The sequence below is a fragment of the Triplophysa dalaica genome, chromosome 11 (genome assembly GCF_015846415.1).
Source record: "Triplophysa dalaica isolate WHDGS20190420 chromosome 11, ASM1584641v1, whole genome shotgun sequence".
Taxonomy (NCBI): domain Eukaryota; kingdom Metazoa; phylum Chordata; class Actinopteri; order Cypriniformes; family Nemacheilidae; genus Triplophysa; species Triplophysa dalaica.
The window spans coordinates 2043450-2063579 of record NC_079552.1 but is presented as its reverse complement, the minus strand read 5'-3'; the positions used below and the strand labels follow the sequence as shown (position 1 = coordinate 2063579).

General features: G+C 38.3%; 2 protein-coding genes across 5 annotated transcripts in view; both read left to right on the top strand.

The window, feature by feature from the left end:
• golga4 (golgin A4) overlaps positions 1-9602 on the top strand; it is a 34047-nt gene extending 24445 nt beyond the window's left edge. For 2 of the 3 annotated variants that reach the window (XM_056760310.1, XM_056760309.1), the window contains exons 22-25: positions 653-728; positions 3792-3889; positions 7827-7913; positions 8869-9602. In XM_056760310.1, coding sequence (XP_056616288.1) covers positions 653-728; positions 3792-3889; positions 7827-7913; positions 8869-8883 — 276 coding nt within the window. In that variant the 3' untranslated portion in view covers positions 8884-9602. The remainder of the gene's footprint in view (positions 1-652; positions 729-3791; positions 3890-7826; positions 7914-8868) is intronic. The other variant, XM_056760311.1, reaches the window with a different exon arrangement.
• A 370-nt stretch (positions 9603-9972) lies between these two features.
• Positions 9973-20130, top strand: part of itga9 (integrin, alpha 9) — a 64000-nt gene continuing 53842 nt past the window's right edge. The window contains exons 1-3 of one of the 2 annotated variants that reach the window (XM_056760457.1): positions 9973-10360; positions 11679-11806; positions 16480-16586. In XM_056760457.1, coding sequence (XP_056616435.1) covers positions 10200-10360; positions 11679-11806; positions 16480-16586 — 396 coding nt within the window. In that variant the 5' untranslated portion in view covers positions 9973-10199. Of the gene's footprint in view, positions 10361-10691; positions 10777-11678; positions 11807-16479; positions 16587-20130 lie in introns of those variants that run through there. The other variant, XM_056760458.1, reaches the window with a different exon arrangement.

The following is a 20130-nucleotide window of genomic DNA, read 5'->3' as shown; positions in this document are numbered from 1 at the left end:
GTCAGATGAATGACCCAGACACTTGAAAGTAACAGTACCGTGGTACTCTCATATGAAGTGTTTTATCAAGACAACTGAAGTTGTGATTCTCAGAGCTCTTATACCGCTGGAGGTGATCCGTTCATTACACCACACATCTGTTTACTCTTACTTAAACCTCACAAATAGTTACAGGAGCGCTCACGCTGGTTCTCTCACCCCACACGAATGTGAACTCACACGGGGACGTGCACACAGTGGACATGAACCATGTTTTTGTTGTTAAAACTGAGAATCAGCATTCTGGAAATTACTTTTACAGTCATTTATCAATAACCTCTCTCTAAACTCTTAACCAGATTTCTTTTTAATGACAACGCCTGATACAAATCCAAGTCCATATGATTTAATTTCCATTATTAATATCAACTTGAGGATATCAGTGCATTGACCTTAAAATTTTGAGACGTTATATTTCTCAAAATGCAAAAAGAAATGTCATGAAGCTTCTTATTGTTTGTCGTTTTAATTGATTAGAAATAATGTCACAACATCCTAAAGCGTTCTTAAAAAACATATTTTTCCAGATTTGATCAGGTGGTGAAATGCAACGTGTACGTCAAATTCTCCTTCACACAAATGTATATGATTAAATTAATGATGTGATTTTCAGATTCACGCACTGGAGGACAAGATAAGACGTTCCCAGAAACACACAGTGGTGACTCACCTGGGAAGCACTTATAAAGGTAAATAATAAACGTGTTGTGTAATGATTGATTGAGAATCGTATATCATGTGGGGGGGGTGTGGTGTTTGCCCATCTGTTTTCCACATGCCGTTTAGTGTCTTTATTTGCTCAATTGTAATATAAAGTTGGGCACTTCGGAGTCCTAGTGAGTGCAAAATATGTATCAGATACCTCTTTGCCTGTTCTTTACATCTGTAAGTTAAACAAATGATGGGAGGCAAACCTCATCTTTATTCTCTCAGAGCGATCTGTCACGCAGGCTGTTTTATAGAGTGCTCCGGACCCCTCCACAGGTTTCCCTGATGCTGTAATAAAGAGCTCATCCATAAATCTAATGCTTCTCACCGGCTGTGTCTCCTCCTTTCCCACCGATGACACGAGATTCAGAAATCTCAAAGCTGTATTGTACTGTCTGACTGAGCGTTCACATCAGACGCGATGATTTTGTCCTCCATTGGTGTTATGGATTTCTGCCTCTGCTCACTACGTCATAATCACTTTACTGCAAGAGCAAGCTCCTGATTGGTTTATATTGCGTGAATCGCATTATTCGCGCCGCCTCATTCGCGCAAATCGTGCCGCAGGATGTCTATCGCGTCTTTGCATTGACTTAACATGTAAATCTCTCGCGCTTAACGCTTCATTCGCATCTGGTGGGAACGCACCATTAGAATGTAGCTTTATATCTTCTAAAGAAATGCAGTATTTGCTTAACATTACTTATTTACAATACCTCAGAAAAAAGCAAACCCATTCGAAACAATTTCCTGAGCTTGTGCTACCGAACATATGCTAGAGAGTGAAATTAATGTTCCTTGAGCTACAAAAATCCATACTGAACACAACATAAGATAAAGAGTCTAATATCCTAGAAATTTGAATGGGTTTTGATTGGCTTTCAATGTTTTAGTATTCATCAGCTGGGAAAAAGTTGCTCTGAGAGTGACCCCAAAGATATCCCCGTCAACGTCTCGTAAAGGCACAGTTCACCCCAAATTCTGTCATCATTTACTCACCCTCAGATTGTTCTAAACCGATATAAATGTCTTTGTTCTGTTAAACACAGAGGAAGATATTTGGAAGAATGTCAGTAACCAAACAGATCTCATCTCAGTATTTATTTTTCCTACTATGGCAGTATGGGGAATGAGATCTGTTGCTCACATTCTTTCAAATATCTTCCTTTGTGTTCAGCAGAACACAGAAATTTATACCGGTTTGAAACAACCATATGGTGAGTAAATTTTTACAGAATTTTCATTTTTTGGGGTTGGGGGAAAACTGTATAGTTATTATCTTTGTTGTGAACCCACCTTTATGCTTTTTGGTCAGCCAGCGGTCACAAACATGTGCTTTAACATGTTTTACCATGAGTATTCATACACCAGATTTCTGTGTGGATGAAATATAGTTGTTTTGAAGACGAGATCCTTACTGCTCGTCTTACGTCCCCGTTGGACCATTTGGGGTGACCTGGGGTCAGTCCGACAGGTCGGGTTATTTATTAGATCCTCATTTCTCCATGCTTCCTGATCAAAGGCTTGTTTGGGTGTCAGCGGCACCTTCAGTTCTGTCTCTCTCTATCAGGCCGTCTGTTTCTGGACTTTCACACACCCTGATCTCATCAGAAGACGTTAAATAGACTTTCCAGAGGGACACACTCCTGTTAACTGCCATTCATTTACAGCTCTAATGAGACTGAAAGACCACCGTAATACAAACAGATCTCGTTCATCCCTCATGTGCTGTCTGTTCAAGCCAGACAAATATGTCTTGGTCCTAAATCTACCAACACAGCATTTTAAAACATCTTCTGATGCCATAGCCTTTACAAAACGTAGACAAAAACATTATGCTGTGTTTTGCGCAATAGTTTTGTTTTGAATTTCTAAAGATGCATTGCATCAAACGTTATGGGGGAAAAGAATCCCAGAATGCATCAGGATTTATTTAAGGAGAACTGTAGGGAACAGATTTTCTCATGCCATCCAGATGTTATGTGTATGACTTTTTCAGCTGACCGTTTTTATCGGCTTTTATCTTGTCTTGGTTCTTGACAACGAGTCACAAGACACGCAAGAACCAATATGATTTGAAGTTTAGATGAATATAAATGTAAGAGTGATCCAGCAGATTTCAAAATCGTTACTCTGTTGTCTAGGAATTACAAATATATAAATAAAATAGACATTGTATACAATACAATAAAATAAAAAGTAAATCTGATCGAAATAGAATCATTTCCTCCAAATGAATACATAAACAGAAGTTTGTAACTCAAAATGGAATGAGGTGTACAGGCTGAATGTTCTGATGTTCTTCTCACAGGAATTTTACATCATGTTTTCCCTACCCACCCTTCGATGACTTCATGACACGGCGTTTTAAAATAACTCAAGCTAGTTTTTGTTCGTGCAGTCGCAGTGCCTGTGACGTTTCTCCTCACACCCGCTTATCCGTTTAATAAAGGGTGGAGAGCGGAAAAGCACCCACCTAGATTGAGCTAAAGCGTCTTGTATTTGGTCACAATGCCGTCATTATGTCCCGTGTTACTGAGAGCCGGCACCCGTTACTGCTCGACTGGAAGCGTGACTGATTTACGGACTGATTATTGCCACGTGCTGCTTATGGGTGTGTGTTGAAGTGAATGAACGAGTGTTTGAATGTGTTCTTATCTTTTAACTAGTGCACTTATCCCAGCAGTTAAACACGTCTCAAAGCCCACGTCCCACTACAGACATGACATTATTTCCTTATGGATGATAATAAGTATTTAAGAACATGAATAGATTCACATTAAAGACAGGCCCCAGTGTACTATAATATATTTTAAAACGATCTTTTCTGCACAAGAGTTGTTCTTCTTTTTGTTTAATTTTCACAATCTTGTTATGTGCCGTTTTATTTATTTTTTAAAAGCGAACATTTTGTTTTAAATGATTTAATTTATTGTTAGGCCTACATTTTTTACTCGATTTAAATGAACAGAATGTTCTAATTGTTTTGGTTTTAGTAATCTATTATAACCTTGCTGCAATATTGTTCCGTTTTTGTATTACAGATGCTTCGCACAACAGCACCGACCCTTTCTCCGAGCCCACCGAGTTTGAGTACCTCCGGAAGGTTATGTTTGAATATATGATGGGACGAGAGACTAAGGTATATTTTAGGGGGTTTATTGCTACTTTATAACATTGTCTGTTTTAATACTGTTTTCCGATTGGCTGGAAGGTGTGCATTAAAAGCCTTTAAAGCACGGGTAGCTCCAGTCAGTTTTATTACATTTAAAATTAACTGTCAAAATAACCATCATTTTCACCTGTCTGATCTAAATTGACACTGTAAACATTAATAAAAGCTTTAATTTGGCAAACAACCATGGTATTCGCAGGATAATCCATGGCTAGCCGTGTATTAAAGGATTTTAATGCACTTCGCAGAGGTTGTTCTTTGCCTCCATGTTGTGCATTAAAATCCATTAATGCACGGCTAGCCGTGGATTATCCCTTACCTGTACCATGACATCATCAGAAAAAAAATCAAAAAAATAATTGAGTAAATTCATTTTTCAAATCACTACATCTATGTGAACTAGCGCTGTCACAATATACCGGTTGTGACAATAATTGTGATTTTAATCATTGTAAATATTGGTATTGTGTTGATATTACACATTTCATGTTGGGCCGATAGACGATTCCATCCTCCATCATCGATGGCTGACACATGACGATGTCGAGCCAGCATTTTAATTCCAACGAATGTTTTACTTTCGTCACGTGACTCTCGCTGCTCTGTGCTGCGGGCTGCAAGTCACATCGTAAACAAATCTGAACAAAAGTAATAGGCATAAAACCTTGCACTATACAGTTAAGACTGACCTGACTTTATAACTGTGGAGCTCGCGCTGTAGAAAGAGGATACGCAGTTTCCGTGTGGAGCGCGCGTTGTATAAGCAAATGAAGAGTATGGTTCCTAAATGAGAACTCATGATTAATTGTGTAAGTAAGCTGTATTTTTTGAGTTATTATGGTCTAAATCAAAACAAACCAACTGCAGTTTGAATTGCTAAATAAAAAAACATGATATTTTTTATCTTAAAAACGGAGTAATCTCATTTTGCAACCAAACTCTTCAAGTATTGTTATTGTGGATCAATTTTACCACAACAATTTTGAAGAAAAAAAATCTTGCTTTTGTGACTGCAGTCACAGCACTAATGTAAACCATTTGAATAGATGTTATGAATTGCCCACCAGTTTCTTTCCCCGCAACGCTTGTTTGTTTTTCCACAACATAACCGTGACTTTTTTAAGAGGAAGGATGCAGTGTGATGGGGAGTCCGGGTGGAAACGTATAAAAATATTTACTCCCATGCTAACTCCCAACAGGACTGTAATGAACAATTCTGGTCCGTTTAGCAGAGGTTAATTAACAGCCCGCCGGACACCGCCCTAAAACCAGCAGGAATCCCCCTGGTTTCTAATAAACAGTCAGGACCTCATGACATCACAGCAGGCTTCCCTGTGAGAGAGGAAGTCTTAGCGCCTGTCACTTTAAGAGAGCTCCTCGAGGTACGACCCAGCCGAGCTGGTTCTGATTAAGCCCGGGGATTTATATGTGCTCACGAACACTGGAAGATCTATCCAGGCCTGAATACACAGCAGAAGGCCTGTTTTGTCTTGGCGAGTTGGGCGGGTCTATATTCTGTGAAATTATTTTTCACTTTGACATGGCGTACAATACACAATTGGAGCGTAAAAGCATCTCTGTGCACGAATGAGTTTTAGTCCTGTGGTTGCTTGGCTTTGTGGCTGACTTAATTTATTCCCCACCCAACAATATGAGACCCAATTAGTTGCATGAAGACATCATTGGAAAAAATGTGTAACATCCTGAGACTGATGAGAATATCTAATGATTTCATGGTGTCTAGTGTGTTTCTGGAATAAATGAGGTAAATGATGTTCAGCAAAACGAAATGATTTTCGGAAGATTTACTTGAATAGCAAAGATTTGATTAGAAAAATATATATTTTAAAGGATCGGGGCCGCATTCATGAAAATGTTCTTAAAGAGTACATAGCATATGGTTTTCTAAGGCCCTAATATGGTTTATGGAGTGTCTAACAACAAGTTTATGTAACTCCAATGTTTTTAAACACTATAATGTCTTAATAATAGGCAGTTATTCGTACCTTACTTCTTGACTGACTCTCAAATGATTCGTTCCGCGATTCATCCGTCTAGGCTCCGCCTACCCGCTAACCTTGTGTCATGTGATTTGTCAGATAGTGTAGTCTTTTGTTTTTGGTTAAACGCGTTCACCATTTGTCGCAAATGGAACCCCACAACCATCATTACAGGATCATGGTTTACATGTGGTTGGATGTCATGTATATGATATGTGTAGCTAGAGATGGCAGCGATTTTACCGTACCAATTTGAGCCCGAGTCTGACCAGGAAGAAGACGCTAATCCACACAAACTCCACCGCGACTGGATCAGGATGTTTGTCAGTGGCAAGGGACAACTCTTGTCATAAAAACTCCCAGTGTTACAACATGCATGTTGTGCTTTTGCTCATCAATGAAATATTTTTATTTCTTAAAATACTGTTAATACGTTAGTAATACTATTATTTTGTCTTAACTGTTCGTTGTCATGGTACATACAGCATTTCAGAAAGTCGACGTTATGAAAACTATTGTAGTATCACCCAAATATATCTATAGGTGCACGTGCGGCAAATGTGTCAAAATGCAAAGTTTATAGCCAGATAAACAAACTGTAACACCCCAGAAATAACGGTACTTGCTAATGTTAGCGTTATATGCATAAGCTAAACAGACATAGGGTACGAAAATATTTCTTGAAGTTAAGACAAAAATCAAAAGTCACACTTACAGGTTTGGATTCGGTGGAGCTAACAGGTCCAAATAGAGTTTGTATTTCCCCTCTTTCAAGGATCGTCGTTTGACATATCCTGCAGTGAACGCGCCAAAATTAGTAAAGCAATCTTCGGGGAAATGACGCGCGCACAGTTAAACTCTGGGGTTATACTCCTTTGGTATCGTTTGAAAAATGAATTGTAACCATTTTTCCCTCAGACGGTCTTCCTTTGGTAGTTGAAAAAGACGGACTTAATTTCACACTGTAGAACACAGGTTCTAGACATGATACACACGCATCACGAACAAGCGACAGTGTTTGGGGGAGGAGAGATACGTTTTCGATTCAGTCTCAGCAAAACGTAGGCGGGGACTATGTATAGTGACATAGATATGCGGGTGAACTATTCCACGTCTCGTTTGTGTGATTCAGAGTCGACTCCCATTTTTACAAGCAAATAACTTTGGTTATTTCTTCACATTCGGACTTACAACTTGGCAGACAGCTTACTTTCAAACACGGCAACATAACAGACTGCATGAAATGTCATTTTCATGATCTCATGCTACCTACTCTTTAAGACAAAATATAAGAACTTTCGTAAGATAAATGATAGGAAGTTCGCAAGAATGTTCGTAAGTGCAATTCTCAAACATTTCTTAAAACTTTCACAAATATTTTATTAAGAACATATTATTTTATTCTTACGACAAAAATTAAGATGATTTAACTCTATTCCCAGTGTGGTATCTGTACAATAAACTTAATGTGTGCAACAAGCACGTCGCATTCTTATGTAGCCTATATATGTTAGCATGTGTATGTCACTACGACATAAGACTTGTGAGCCTCTCCGTTTCGAGTCACTTTGTATCCGAATAATTTAAAAAGCACTATAACAATGAAAGCTAAAGTGAGCTAGAACTTATTATTATATCAAAATAAACATTCCTTTTCTAGAAACCTTTTCTAAGGCAATCATCTCTCTTGCTTAATCGAACAGTTGAGCTTTGTACTTTCATGTATTAGCTACCAGGCCAAAACCATTTTGCCAAGCGAACCAAATTAAATCCTGCCACCTTCAAAGCTCTGAGAAACCCAAGCATCAGGATAAAGCTACCAGAACACCTTAACAACTGCATCGTGGCAACAGGTTTTGCTTAGTAAGCATGAGTTTGATCAGTTTGATCTTTTTTCCCCACAGACGATGGCGAAAGTTATAACATCCGTGCTGAAGTTTCCCCCTGACCAGGCACAGACGGTTATGGAGCGGGAGGATTCCCGTGCGATGGTGAGCAGGGTTTGATCTCCAGATCGCTTACTCTGGGACTGTTGTAGTTTAGTATGCGATAGCAGTTTGTCTGCAAGCGTTTTCAAGGGTGAATCTTCAAAGACTTGTAATCTCCCTGTGTCAACAAACTGCTTTAAACAGAGTATCCCAGATGTGTTGATGTTCTGTCTCTCATGAATTGAAGTACAGAGACGAGTCAGATTTCAGGAATTTAATTTCAAATATTTGTTTACTTGTTGCTTTAGTCTTCTTGATGTTGGATAGGAAAAAATATATTGCAACACATTATGAATATATTTATTAATGTTGCTCATGATGTAAGGGATTTAAACAAACCCTTAAAGTCCCAGTAAAACGAAAAATGACAATGCCTATTCTTTCATGAAAACGTTTTTTGTAAATAGTTTATGGATGTGGCTCGTTCTTTTTAAAAATAGTATGCCCTCATAATCTTTAGATAAAGTCTGAAAATGCACTTCCGTCCTGTAATGACGTATGTTAGGCGGATTGAGCGGAGCATCTATTAACCCCTCCCCTTTTTATACATCCAATCAAATCGAATAGAAAGACGAAAGCCACGCCCATTAATTTTCTCATTCAGAATTCCATTTAACTCGGAAATGCGTCAAAATACGGAAGTAAGGTGATCGCATCTTCCGGTTCACGGGGACTTTAACTGTAGAGTTAAACTTAAACTCATCCTGGACCATTTGTTTCAAATCACACGACTTGTTCAGGACAGATTTACTGCTAAAATCAGGCAATTAACTACTTAGCAATTCTCTGGCAACCGTCACAATATTTCAACAGAACAGCATACCTCCCATACTCTCCTAAAATGTAGTTTTTCACATTGCGATGTGAAATGTTCTTGCTCCGGGTTGTGTTTGGCTTGGAATTTTAATACATGTGTCCGCAAGAAAGTGAGCTCCTGTTCTCCATCTGTGTTTTATAGCCTTGGCTCCGGTGAGGTGGATGAACCGTGCCCGAACCTGCTTGACAGAAGAACAGATGCATCTGCTGCTGAGAGACCATTGTCATGAAAGCACCCGATCTTCTTATCCGTGTGTGTGTGTGAGAGAGAGAGAGAGAGAGAGAGAGAGAGAGACAGACAAAGAGAGAGTGTGTATGTGTGATTTTACGGTACTGGTACAAGGGAATTAGGTTAAATTAAGAAATGGAGAGAAAAAAATATTCCTGCATTAAATAGCTTGCCAGGAAATAATTTATTATATGGACTTTTTTTGCTTAGATGGTTCTTTTATAAAGCTGTTTTGTATGATTTGTGCAATATGTTTGATTGTTTGATTTCTTTTCGTGAAATATTTTCTCTGTATTTCCTTTTTCTTTGTTTTATGGTAAAATGAAATTACCCTTTAACTGTCTGTCCAGCACACGTACGACAAAGACACAGGCTCTTAGTTCTGTAAGCTGATTGTATACTGATTTATATTCTACGTCTTATTTAATACGGTATTTTCTAGGGAAACTGACAGAATAGAATCATGCTTCATATTGTAAATTGTAAATAATCATATATGCAAAAAAAAACGATATCAATCTCTGTAGGGCACATTGCGGTGGTTATTACGTTTTAAGACAACTAATAAAGTTTTATTTACACTACATACAAAGCTTTTTTGAGTAAATATTTTTGAAGAGAAATGCACTAATGTAATTGTTTTGCACATGATTGTAATGTCATTACTACATGCTGACTTATAATAGATGTAATGTGGACTTATCATGGTAGGATCAGATGGCCATGATTGTTTTGATCCTTAAAATTTCATGGCAAAGAAAACCATGTTAATGGTACTGTACATGTCATCCTAAACTCTTTATTCCATCTGTAAATATGAATATATCTGTCAAATGTTTGTCAGTTTTCATAAATCTTTACAAAAACTTCTGCACATGCGGAAAATGTTCAATTCGAGCAGCCGGCAGTACCGAGCGCCGACGACAGGGGTCGCCAATGGGCGCTGCCGTAACGTGATACGTGATGCTCGCACTCAACGCGCGCTCACGAGTGCGCGGATCGTTTTAATGCCAAAAGAAACTCAACAGACGCAACAGATTCACAAGCAGACGAGAGGAGCGAGCAATGAGACCGCAGCTCTGACGCAAAACTTTCTTTTACAACGATACAGCTCACGTGCATGCGTTTCATTCGCGCTTAAAGAAAACAAAGCTGTTTAAATGACGTTTGTCGCATTTATCTCAAGTTTCTAGAGATTGAATCGCTTTGATAAAGTTCTCATTTGATTGACTGGAGCTCTGAAGATGCGCAGCAGAATGACTTTGGATGCTTTTGTGTGTTTGGCTTTTGTTTCTTTGGCTTATTCTTTTAACATCGACTTGGAACATCCCGTGGTTTTCCGCGGGCCGGAATCGACGTTTTTTGGATATTCGGTTCTGGAGCACGTCCATGACAACACACGCTGGTGAGCATCACATTTGGTTTTTAGTTGACGTTGCATTTATATTTATATAATCTTTAAAATATTATATAGAAGTTAACACTTAGACATCAAATAAAAAAGTATAAAGGACGTCAACGTTGTAAAAAAAATGCTTTTTGTATTTTTGAGACCGGAATTGTTTGCGACTTGTTTCTTGCGCCTCTAGCACAGTCTAAGCTATATTAAACCCCTTAAAACAACAACAACAAACACACTTTTCCATACAAATCTATGCTTTCGTTTTGTCGACACGGATGCTAAAGCTCTCTGGCGGACTTCTGTTGCTATGGTTACCTCCTCACGAGCGCATGTGCGAAAAAACTCGCTGACTGAACTTTTTAAACATGATATGATAACAGTTGTGACATTTTAATTCTCTGTTGGTCGGTTCTCCGCATGTGAGCTTTAGTTTGTTTATTCTGCGTTATTTGTTTACCCGCTTTATTTACTTTGGATGTTGGTGTTCTCGTTACGGGGAAAACACGCTTTCTCGGACAAAATAGGTTAAATGGTCATCGAGATGTTGTTTATGTTACATGATTTAAACATATTTAGAGGTTGAGCATAAACACTGTGAAGTATTTTGCTTGTTTGACTGTGACGGGACTCTTGGCATCACAACAACTTCTTACGAACAATGTGTTTTCATATTTTATCATTGTAATCTAAACCCTGTTTAAAATGTTAAAGGGAAACCTTGGGCGAGTGATTAGTTTAGTGGAAAACAATCCTGCTTAAAAAAACACTATAATAACCATTACAAAATCTAGTTATAATGGGAATTGTATTGGTTTTAATGGAAACAATGCGATCTGTGGGTCTGTACTGGTTATGTGTTGGGTTCTATTGGTGGGATGTTAACTGTTGGATGGACCAACAAAACATCATTCAATTCACTGGAATAAAACCCAGAAACGGAGAACACAAAGAAATTGTGTAATGGTTTTAATGGTGTCCATCCAATGGTTTACAATTGTATTTGTAGAAACCATTAGTATAAGACTATAAAGATGATGATACAACTCACATTGCGAGCTAGACAGTCAATCCATGTCAACATGAGATAAATCAACTCCAGTCCTGACTGAAATCCTTAGCTGGATCCCAAAACCGTTCCGTCTCCGAATCAAAAATTGAACCAGTCCTGAAATCACCCTTCCACCCTATCAGCTGTCCACTTTGAAATGAACCTGAATCACAAGAATTAATACTAACTACCTTGGATTGTTTTGAATTGGATCAAGTTTGTGTGTTTATCTGCGTTGTCATGCATGGTGACCATGTGTTCTGATGCGTGTAGGATTGTGGTTGGGGCACCCATAGCAAACTCATCCTACAGCAGTTCGGTTCGTTCACCCGGTGCCGTGTACAAGTGCAGAATCCGCAACAACCCGGAGCAGCGCTGCACTGAGATGGACCTGGGCCGAGGTCTGTATCATCACACCGCATCCCTCTCTAAGTACTTATGACTAACTCATCTGTTCACACTTGATTCAGCTTGTCGTGATGTTTTTAATACTGTTTCTTTGGATATATGCGTTTGAAAAGAACTAGGTACTTAGGTGCCCGTCAAGGTGAAATCAAACATGGAATTTGGACCTGTCAATATTTAAAACCTGCTTTCTGGTTGAATGTTTTACCAGCTCTGTTTGTCTTGTTTTGGTAATGTTCTTCACTTTAGTTATTATAATTGTAAAAACATGAGCGTTGTTTCCTGTTAATGTGTTATTTTAACATTCGTTTCGGCACTGATAGAGGTTAGATCGACCTGTTTCCTAATCCAAACACGTGATGGGAATCATAGGCGTCAACTCGCAAAATAAGCTTGTTATGATGAACAGCAGAACAGTATCTGAACATAAACAAATTCATCAAGAAAAAAATGCTTCAAGCGTCATATTACACCATCCTTGTGCTAGCCAATTTCGAGTTAGATTTTTAATTGGGAAATTGTATTAAAGGAGTAGTTCACCTTTTACCTTTACTGACACTCTTGTCATTTCAAACCTGTACGACTTCCTTTGCTCCGCAGATAACAAAAGAAGATATTTTGAAGAATGTTGTTAACGTCCCCCCCATGTCGTGCTGTTCCGTTACAAACATTTTTCAAAATATCTTCTTTTTCTGTTCTGCGGGAGAAAGAATTTCTTAAAGGCTTGAAATGAGAAGAGGTCTTGTAATTGATGACAGAATTTTCATTTTGAAGGTGAACTCCTTTAATCGAGTTCATATAAAAGTCGCCAATTCTAGAAATGTTTATCGGATCTGTCTAAATAGCTGTATCATTCTGTAAAAAATCAGTCTGGCTCCTGAAGTATTTTGATAGATATGATGAATGGTTCGGCTAATATTTTCCGAGCAGCTGGGCCAAATATCCGACGTGTAGAAATCTCTTGAAGCTGTATGAGTTTTCACTTGTGGTGAGGAGAAGAGAGCGGTTTATGTGGCTTTAATACAGCACCCCGTCTACTGACAGAACACACATGAGTAAATGAAGCATGTCAGTAGGTCTGGGGCCCGGCTCACAGTTCACATGAATCATGGAGGATAAGAGCCCTCAGGGGCCTCTCTTGAGAAACACTGCTACTGATATCACAGAACCAGTTGCATTATAACGACAGTTCACCCAAAAATGAAAACACTGTTGTTATTGTTGACTGACTTCATTTCTTTCAGTTGTGAAGAATTCAGAGTAGATCATTTGCATGCAACAGATGCAAACGGGGACTGTAAAAACACCACAAACATTCTTCTGAAGTCATACATCAGTGGCTTTAGACTTGGAATATCACACAAACACGAGATCTGCTTTAACGCTGCTGTTTGGATGCTGTTTTGCTCTCTTTGGAGCTCGACAGCCTATGGTCGCCGAGTGCTAATGTTGTATGAAAAAGAGCTGTGTAAACATTCTTGAGAATTTCTTCTTTCGTTTTGAGCGGCTCGTTCGGGGCTGGAACGACACGAGGGATGACAGAATTTTCATTTACGAGTGTTTAGAACTTGTTAAAGGTTCGTTACAAAGGTCTGTTGTCAATTTATGAAGAATGTCTTCTGGCTCAGGGGTATCACAGCACCGTGACAAGACGTTTACTCATCCGCTTGGAGACGCACAACAGTTTACTGGAAACAAAATGGTCTCGCTCATCACAATTGCAAGCATATTGAGAGCAATTCTTTAGTTGTAGACTAATTTTCTTCTTTAAAGTGATAGTTCGCCTGAAAATGAAACTTCTGTCATCGTTTACTCACCCTCTTTTCGTTTCAAACATGACTGACTTCCTTTCCACCGCAGAACACAAAAGAAGATCATTAGAAGTTGGTAACCGGCACCCATTCACTTCTAATGTATGGACACAAAACCAATGGAAGTGAATGGGGGCCAGTTAACAACATTCTTCAAAATATCTTCTTTTGTGTTCTGCAGAGAAAAGAAAGTCATACTGGTTTGAAATGACATGAGGGTGAATAAACGATGAGAGAATCATTTCTTTTTTGAGAAAGCTCTTTCTTCATCGTCTTCAGTGTCTCATCATTAAATCGAGTAATTATGTTATTTCCTTCTAAGTAACACAGAGCTCATTCAGAATTATGATCTTTTTATAGAGTAATTGCTTCATTTGATTGTCTGTGCGATGAGAGTTTATTTCTGCACGGAATGGTTTACGGTATATTGTTCTGGTCTATGAAATAGCTCATTTTTGGATGTGGGATACCATTTGATATCCGGCTTCTAACCAGCGCTTTATAAAATTCTTTATCAAACGAACGGGTCATTTACGTTGCTGTTGCACCTGTTGTTTTAGACTATAGTAATTTATGCGAGTGCATGGTTTCATCCAGGTGTTTTTTCCAGAAACTCTTCTCGACCTGACGAATATGTCACTCAGGAATCACGCAGATTCGAAAAACACACGTTTGTTACAGAGATGTGCGAGGAGACCCGTGTTGTAGATTTGATGAGATGTTTTAGTCTGAGGAACGTTCACCGTGCTCTCATTTGAAGTGGCCGCCAACGTTTTTCAGAGGGGATTCTTCTCGAGGTTTGACCTCTGTGTGCGATGAGTTGTGTGTTTTGGACGGTGCGTCGCTGCTAATAGTTGAAAATAATGTTTTTCCCCTTATCCCAAGAAAATATTTTTTTTTGTCAGTTTGTGTTTTCCCACCTCCTCTAGATCTGACGCTCCTATTTGTATGCTTTGGATGTTTTGCAGCTCTAGGGTTGACTTCAAACAACTCATACAAGACACACGGGAGGACCTTTTCCCACCTTTGACAAGTTACTGGAAGTTACTTTTTAGAGATAAAACGTACCTGCTAAAAAAAACAGCTTAAAGGAACAGGTCACCTGAAAATTAAAATTCTAACATCGTTTATTCACCTTTAAGTTGTTTCAAATCTGCATTAATGTCTTTGTTCTGATGAAAACAGTTTTTGATCACCATAGTAGGAAACATGACAATGATCAAAAATAGTCAAAAGTGCCCCACAACTGTTTGTTTTTCTACATTCTTCAAAATATCTTTTGTTTTGAACAAAACAAAGAAAGGTATAAAGCTTTTTTCTACTTTGGTAGTCAATGATGGCCAAGAAGCGTTTAATTACAGGCATTCTTCAAAAACTTATTTTGTTTTGAACAGAACAAGGAAATTTATAAAGTTTTTTTTCTTCTATGGTAGTCAATAGTGGCCAAGAACTGTTTGGTTTGAAGCATTCTTCAAAATATCTTTCTCTGTGTTCACCAGAACAAAGAAATGTAAACAGATTTGAAACAACTCGAGGATAAGCAAATGATGAAAGAATTTTTTTTGGGGTGTAGTGTTCCTTTAAACCAGAAGGGAAATCTGGTTAGTTGATTTATTGCTTCGCCAGTAAACCAAAACATCCTTTTATTTTTTCAAAACAAATTAAATAGTTACATTTATTGAACAACAGGCTACTTGCTGTATCTAAGTGTGCTTATTTTTATTCTTAGATAATCATGTCCTTAGTTCAGAAACATGCTAACATCAAATGATATTGTGAGTTGACAAGCGCTTCTTGTGTGGCGGTCTTTGTGTAGCGTCCTGTATCAGTTACTCTCTCGGCCCTCTGATGGTTAGACTGTTGGCGGCCCACATGGTTTTGGAAGAAAGCTGTACTATAGTACTTTCTGACTGGTGTGAAGTTTTGTGGTAATGTGTTGTCAGAGTAAATCAGGTGGGAGTTAAACTGACTTCAGTTCAATCGGGAATTTTATAGTCTGACTCGAGTCGTGAGTAAAACGAGGACGAGAAAATAACCAGAGCCAAGGAATACTGCCACTGTCTCGGGATTCATCACTCTCTGTCTCTATGTCTCCTGTGTGCAATCGCAGAGAGAGAGAGACGCCGGAGTTCAATGCTCGAACATAAACATTTAAGATGACCCTTATGCACTGATAAACTCCCTTCTGGGATAGATCACACCTTGCTTATTTATTCTTGCTCTGTAATGGAATTAAAGGTCCCGTGTGTCATTTTTTTCGAGGATCTACAATCAGAAATGCAATGTAATATACATAATTATGTCTTCATAGGTGTATAAAGACCTTATATAATGGAGCGTTTTTTTTTTATTCTCTTAGAATGAACTAGTTTTTCTTTGCATTTATTTAACAATACAGTAACACAATAACGACATTGGTACTGGTATCACACATCAGAAATGCTCACAATCATACATGCATGTTCAGATCCATGCACATGAAATATAAAAAAAAGGAAAATAAAAACAACTCAAGTGGTTTCAATTATTTTGATAGAAAGTGAAAGCATCATGTCCTCTAAGATTTTCCAAATTTTCCCGTCTAGACTTGATTCTCTCAATAGATTCTGTTGTCTACAACTGTTGCAGTCACACAATTTCATGTCAACATTTGCTACACCAGAGTTTTGCATATCAAAGATGTTGTGTTGAACTCACAAACTCATCTGTGTTTTGTCTTCAACAAGTGACGCACACTGGTGTCTTCGTTCGGTTTATATCTCAAATATCAACCTTTTTTATCAGTCAGACAACGTTGGAGGGCTTTCGACTTTTTGTCTGTCCGCTGGCAAAACTAATATTCTGATTCTGTGCTGTAGGGAATAATCAGAGAGAGTCTTGCGGGAAGACGTGTCAAGGCGACAGGAACGACGAGTGGATGGGGGTCAGTCTGGCACGACAGGACAAACCCAACGGCAAGATTCTGGTACGTATTCTGATTGAGTGAGCCGGTTTCCTGAACTGTTGTACAATGCAGAGTGACACTTTCACTTCACTTTTTCACTTCACTTTTTATAGCTTTCTTATTTCTTTCATACAAATAGCCTGTAGAACAGGTTTCTTTTGGAAATGCAGACCGCACAGGAAACATGTTCAAAAAGTTTATGTTCACGTGCAGATGAAAGACTGTTGAGCAGGTAATTACGGTCGACATTGTGCAGATGTTTGTGTAGTGATTCACATTGAGGGAAGGAGAACGAGTATCCCTTTAGAGCAGCGGTTCTCAATCCTGGTCCTCGCGACCCCCTGCTCTGCATATTTTGTATGCTTCTCCTACCGCTTCGGAGGTTTGTTTAATACGCCCATAAGAGCCCTGCGAAGTAAACATCACTAGATATTCTGCCATAAATCCCGTTCGAAATGTGGATAATGTTGCGCAAATCTCAAAATTACGGTTAAATTACCCTTCAATCTTCCGTAGTAAGTTTTGTTCTTCGTGTTCTTAAGTTAACGTCAGCCGATTTCATGTGTGCAGGGAGTAGAGAGCAATGAACACAGTTCAGGGAACACGTCAATCGGAACGCGGTTCATTCATTAAGCTCTCTTCTAATGAGCTAGAGATTTAAATCAGGTGTGTTAAACAAGAGAGATACACAAAATATGCAGAGCGGTGGGTCGCGAGGACCAGGATTGAGAACCGCTGCTTTAGAGAACCATAGACTCATGAAGCACTAAACAATCTCAAGGCTTCCTCATATCAACCCTTAATAGTCCTTGTTCCTCAATTTTTGTTTCCGACAATTGAGATTTTAATCATCCTGCAGTTGTCCTACGCAAACCACATTCACTTGTAAAACATAGAGAGACACCGAAGCCATCATTGTTACAAATATCTTTCAAGACAGCCGCATCGTGAAACTCCAGCTGTTCGTCACATCATGAGAACACAAAGGCGTTCCCACCGGTGCTCAAGCGTGGGTCTCGAGCGTTTGAAGTGGGGCTGTTTTATCTTGATGACAGATCCGAGCTCTGGAGTTAAAGGGCTTCGACTGGACAAACAAGACATTAGCACCGATCACAGATGCAGTCTTTCTTACGTTGGATGAGAGGATGCTGGGGTTTGTTTTGGCGTGTGGTGGTCCAACTCAAGGGCAGACCTCTTGTTATGGGACAATAGGGAGCTGTGGGGAGGGAGCTGTGGGGGTCCGGCAGTAAGGTTGATGCGGGCAAGGACACTTGCTGCAGCCTTTGATGTTTAGAGACAAATACACACAAGTATGATGATGAGAGAGACGAGATGGGTGATTGTGTATTTTCGATAGCATATCATTTTGGCAGCAATGAAGGTTGAATTAGTAGCTTAAGCTGCACAGGGAGTTTCCTGCCGTTGAACCGTTCTGCAGTTTTGTTTCATAAAATTGCAGTTGCATCAAAATGTTTTGTATACATTTTCCATTTATTAATGGATTTCTCAGTTGTGTTTCATTAACGTAACTTAGTTCGTGATGTTTCTCCTAAAATTTCTCGGAGAAATTAAATAGCAACAAATGAGACAATAGTTAAACACGTGTAAACTGAAAAAAAATTACGCTGAACTTAAAAATATAGTGCAGCATTTAAGCAGCATTATTATTTAGTAGGCATTGCTTACATTTTTGAGTAACCCTAACCCTATTCTCAGCGAGGGATTTTGCTTAATTTTTTAGGTTGGTGTGACTTAGAATTTTAAGTTGTTTTTCCTTACACATTTGTGTTATTTCTACCAAAAAAGTCTTAGTTTTAATATGTAAGCTCATTTAGATTAATATTTTATGTTCTTAACACCTAAAATACAGAAACACTGGACAGCTGTGAAATGTTAAAAGCTTTATTTTGCCACTGAATTAATTAAAAGATGAAACATATAGCAATTAAGAAATTAAAATTTCATTGATCAACAAAAACAAATAAACAACAGACGTAATAACTACATTATAGCAACAGTAACCAAAAACATGCATAAGGGTAGAGCCTTTTAATGTTTTTTAATATTTGTGGTGTTTTATGCATGAGTGTATATGTGCGTTTTATTACAGTGAAGAGTTATGTAATATTATATAATGTTTGTGTGTGGTCTTGTAAACTTGCATGTTAAGTGTGGTGTTGAGCTGAATATTGAGATCTGGTGTATCTGGAGATCCCCCTCTGGTGATTTAGATAACTGTGTGCTCTGCAATGTTGATTAACTTCACCATTATTGTCCTGAAACAAAACAACATGATGTTAATTTATTATTTAAATTAAGAATAGTTTAAAATATATAAATATACATACCGATAATTAAAATAATCAATATGTACTGTAATGTTACACACATAGGTCTGCTGCATCATGTGCATTCTGCATAAGTTCTTTCCTAGTTCTGTATAAGTTTGTGACTATGAAGATCAGGTCTCCCAGGATGTTTTAAACATTCATTCCGGAATTGGCTTAACTAAAATATAAAACAAATATATAAAGTCACAAAATGGAACTTTACCAGAACTTCACAACATTGCCATAGTGTTATGTCACACTAACACTAAGTTGACTGTACATAACACTTCTGTGTTTTGTTCATTTACACTGCTCATTATGCAAAATATGTGATTATGATGCACACTTACAATTATATAAGTAAGTAGTACAAAGAAAAATCACTACTCTAACAATTAGACGACACAATTCTCCTCTATCTTATCTGCAAAGTGACAGTGTGGCTTTCTTACCAACACAATGCATTGAGATTTTGAGCCCGCTGTTCTAGCCTCCACCTGCACTTCAAGCTCACTGTAAACGGTCACACCCTGTTCACGCCTCAAGATGTGACATGACAAAAGATAACAGAAACCATTAACAACAAGACGTTTGTAGCGTTACATCTCAACGCTCGCACGCGGTATAAATTAACAGATGAAATGTAGCAGATGAATGGTTAGAAATAAAGCAATGACTGCTTCACGGTCTTTTTAACTCACTTAAAAACATTGTCTGTTAATGTGCCGCATTTTGTCAAATTGAAGCAGCTGGACGGCGAATACAACTCTCAACCTGTTTTCATGCCTTCATAAAAGTAGGCAATCGTGATTGTTTACCATACATCTCATTTAAGAAACGTAAATAAAATGTATTCTCACAAAAGTTGAAGCGCACTGTGCACGCATGTTTCTGTACATTTGATATCTAGGAGCTTATTTAAAACTATACGTGCACCCCTACAATTAAACTTATTTAAAATGAAATCACTAAGAAACGTCTATCTTCACACTATTGTTGGGATTTATTTTATAAAACATTTTAGTATAAAATAAGTAAAATTCACTCACCTAATCGTCTGAGGAGAAAATGAAAGCCAGTCAAGAGCAGTGTCACTTGATCTAACCAAATCTTACAATGTTTAGTCAAATTGACTAATAACCAGATTCATGCGACTTTACTAAAAATTACTTGCTGTGTTTACTCATTATTTTAAGCAAACCGCAGTCTCAATAAACGTTGTAACATTCTTAGCA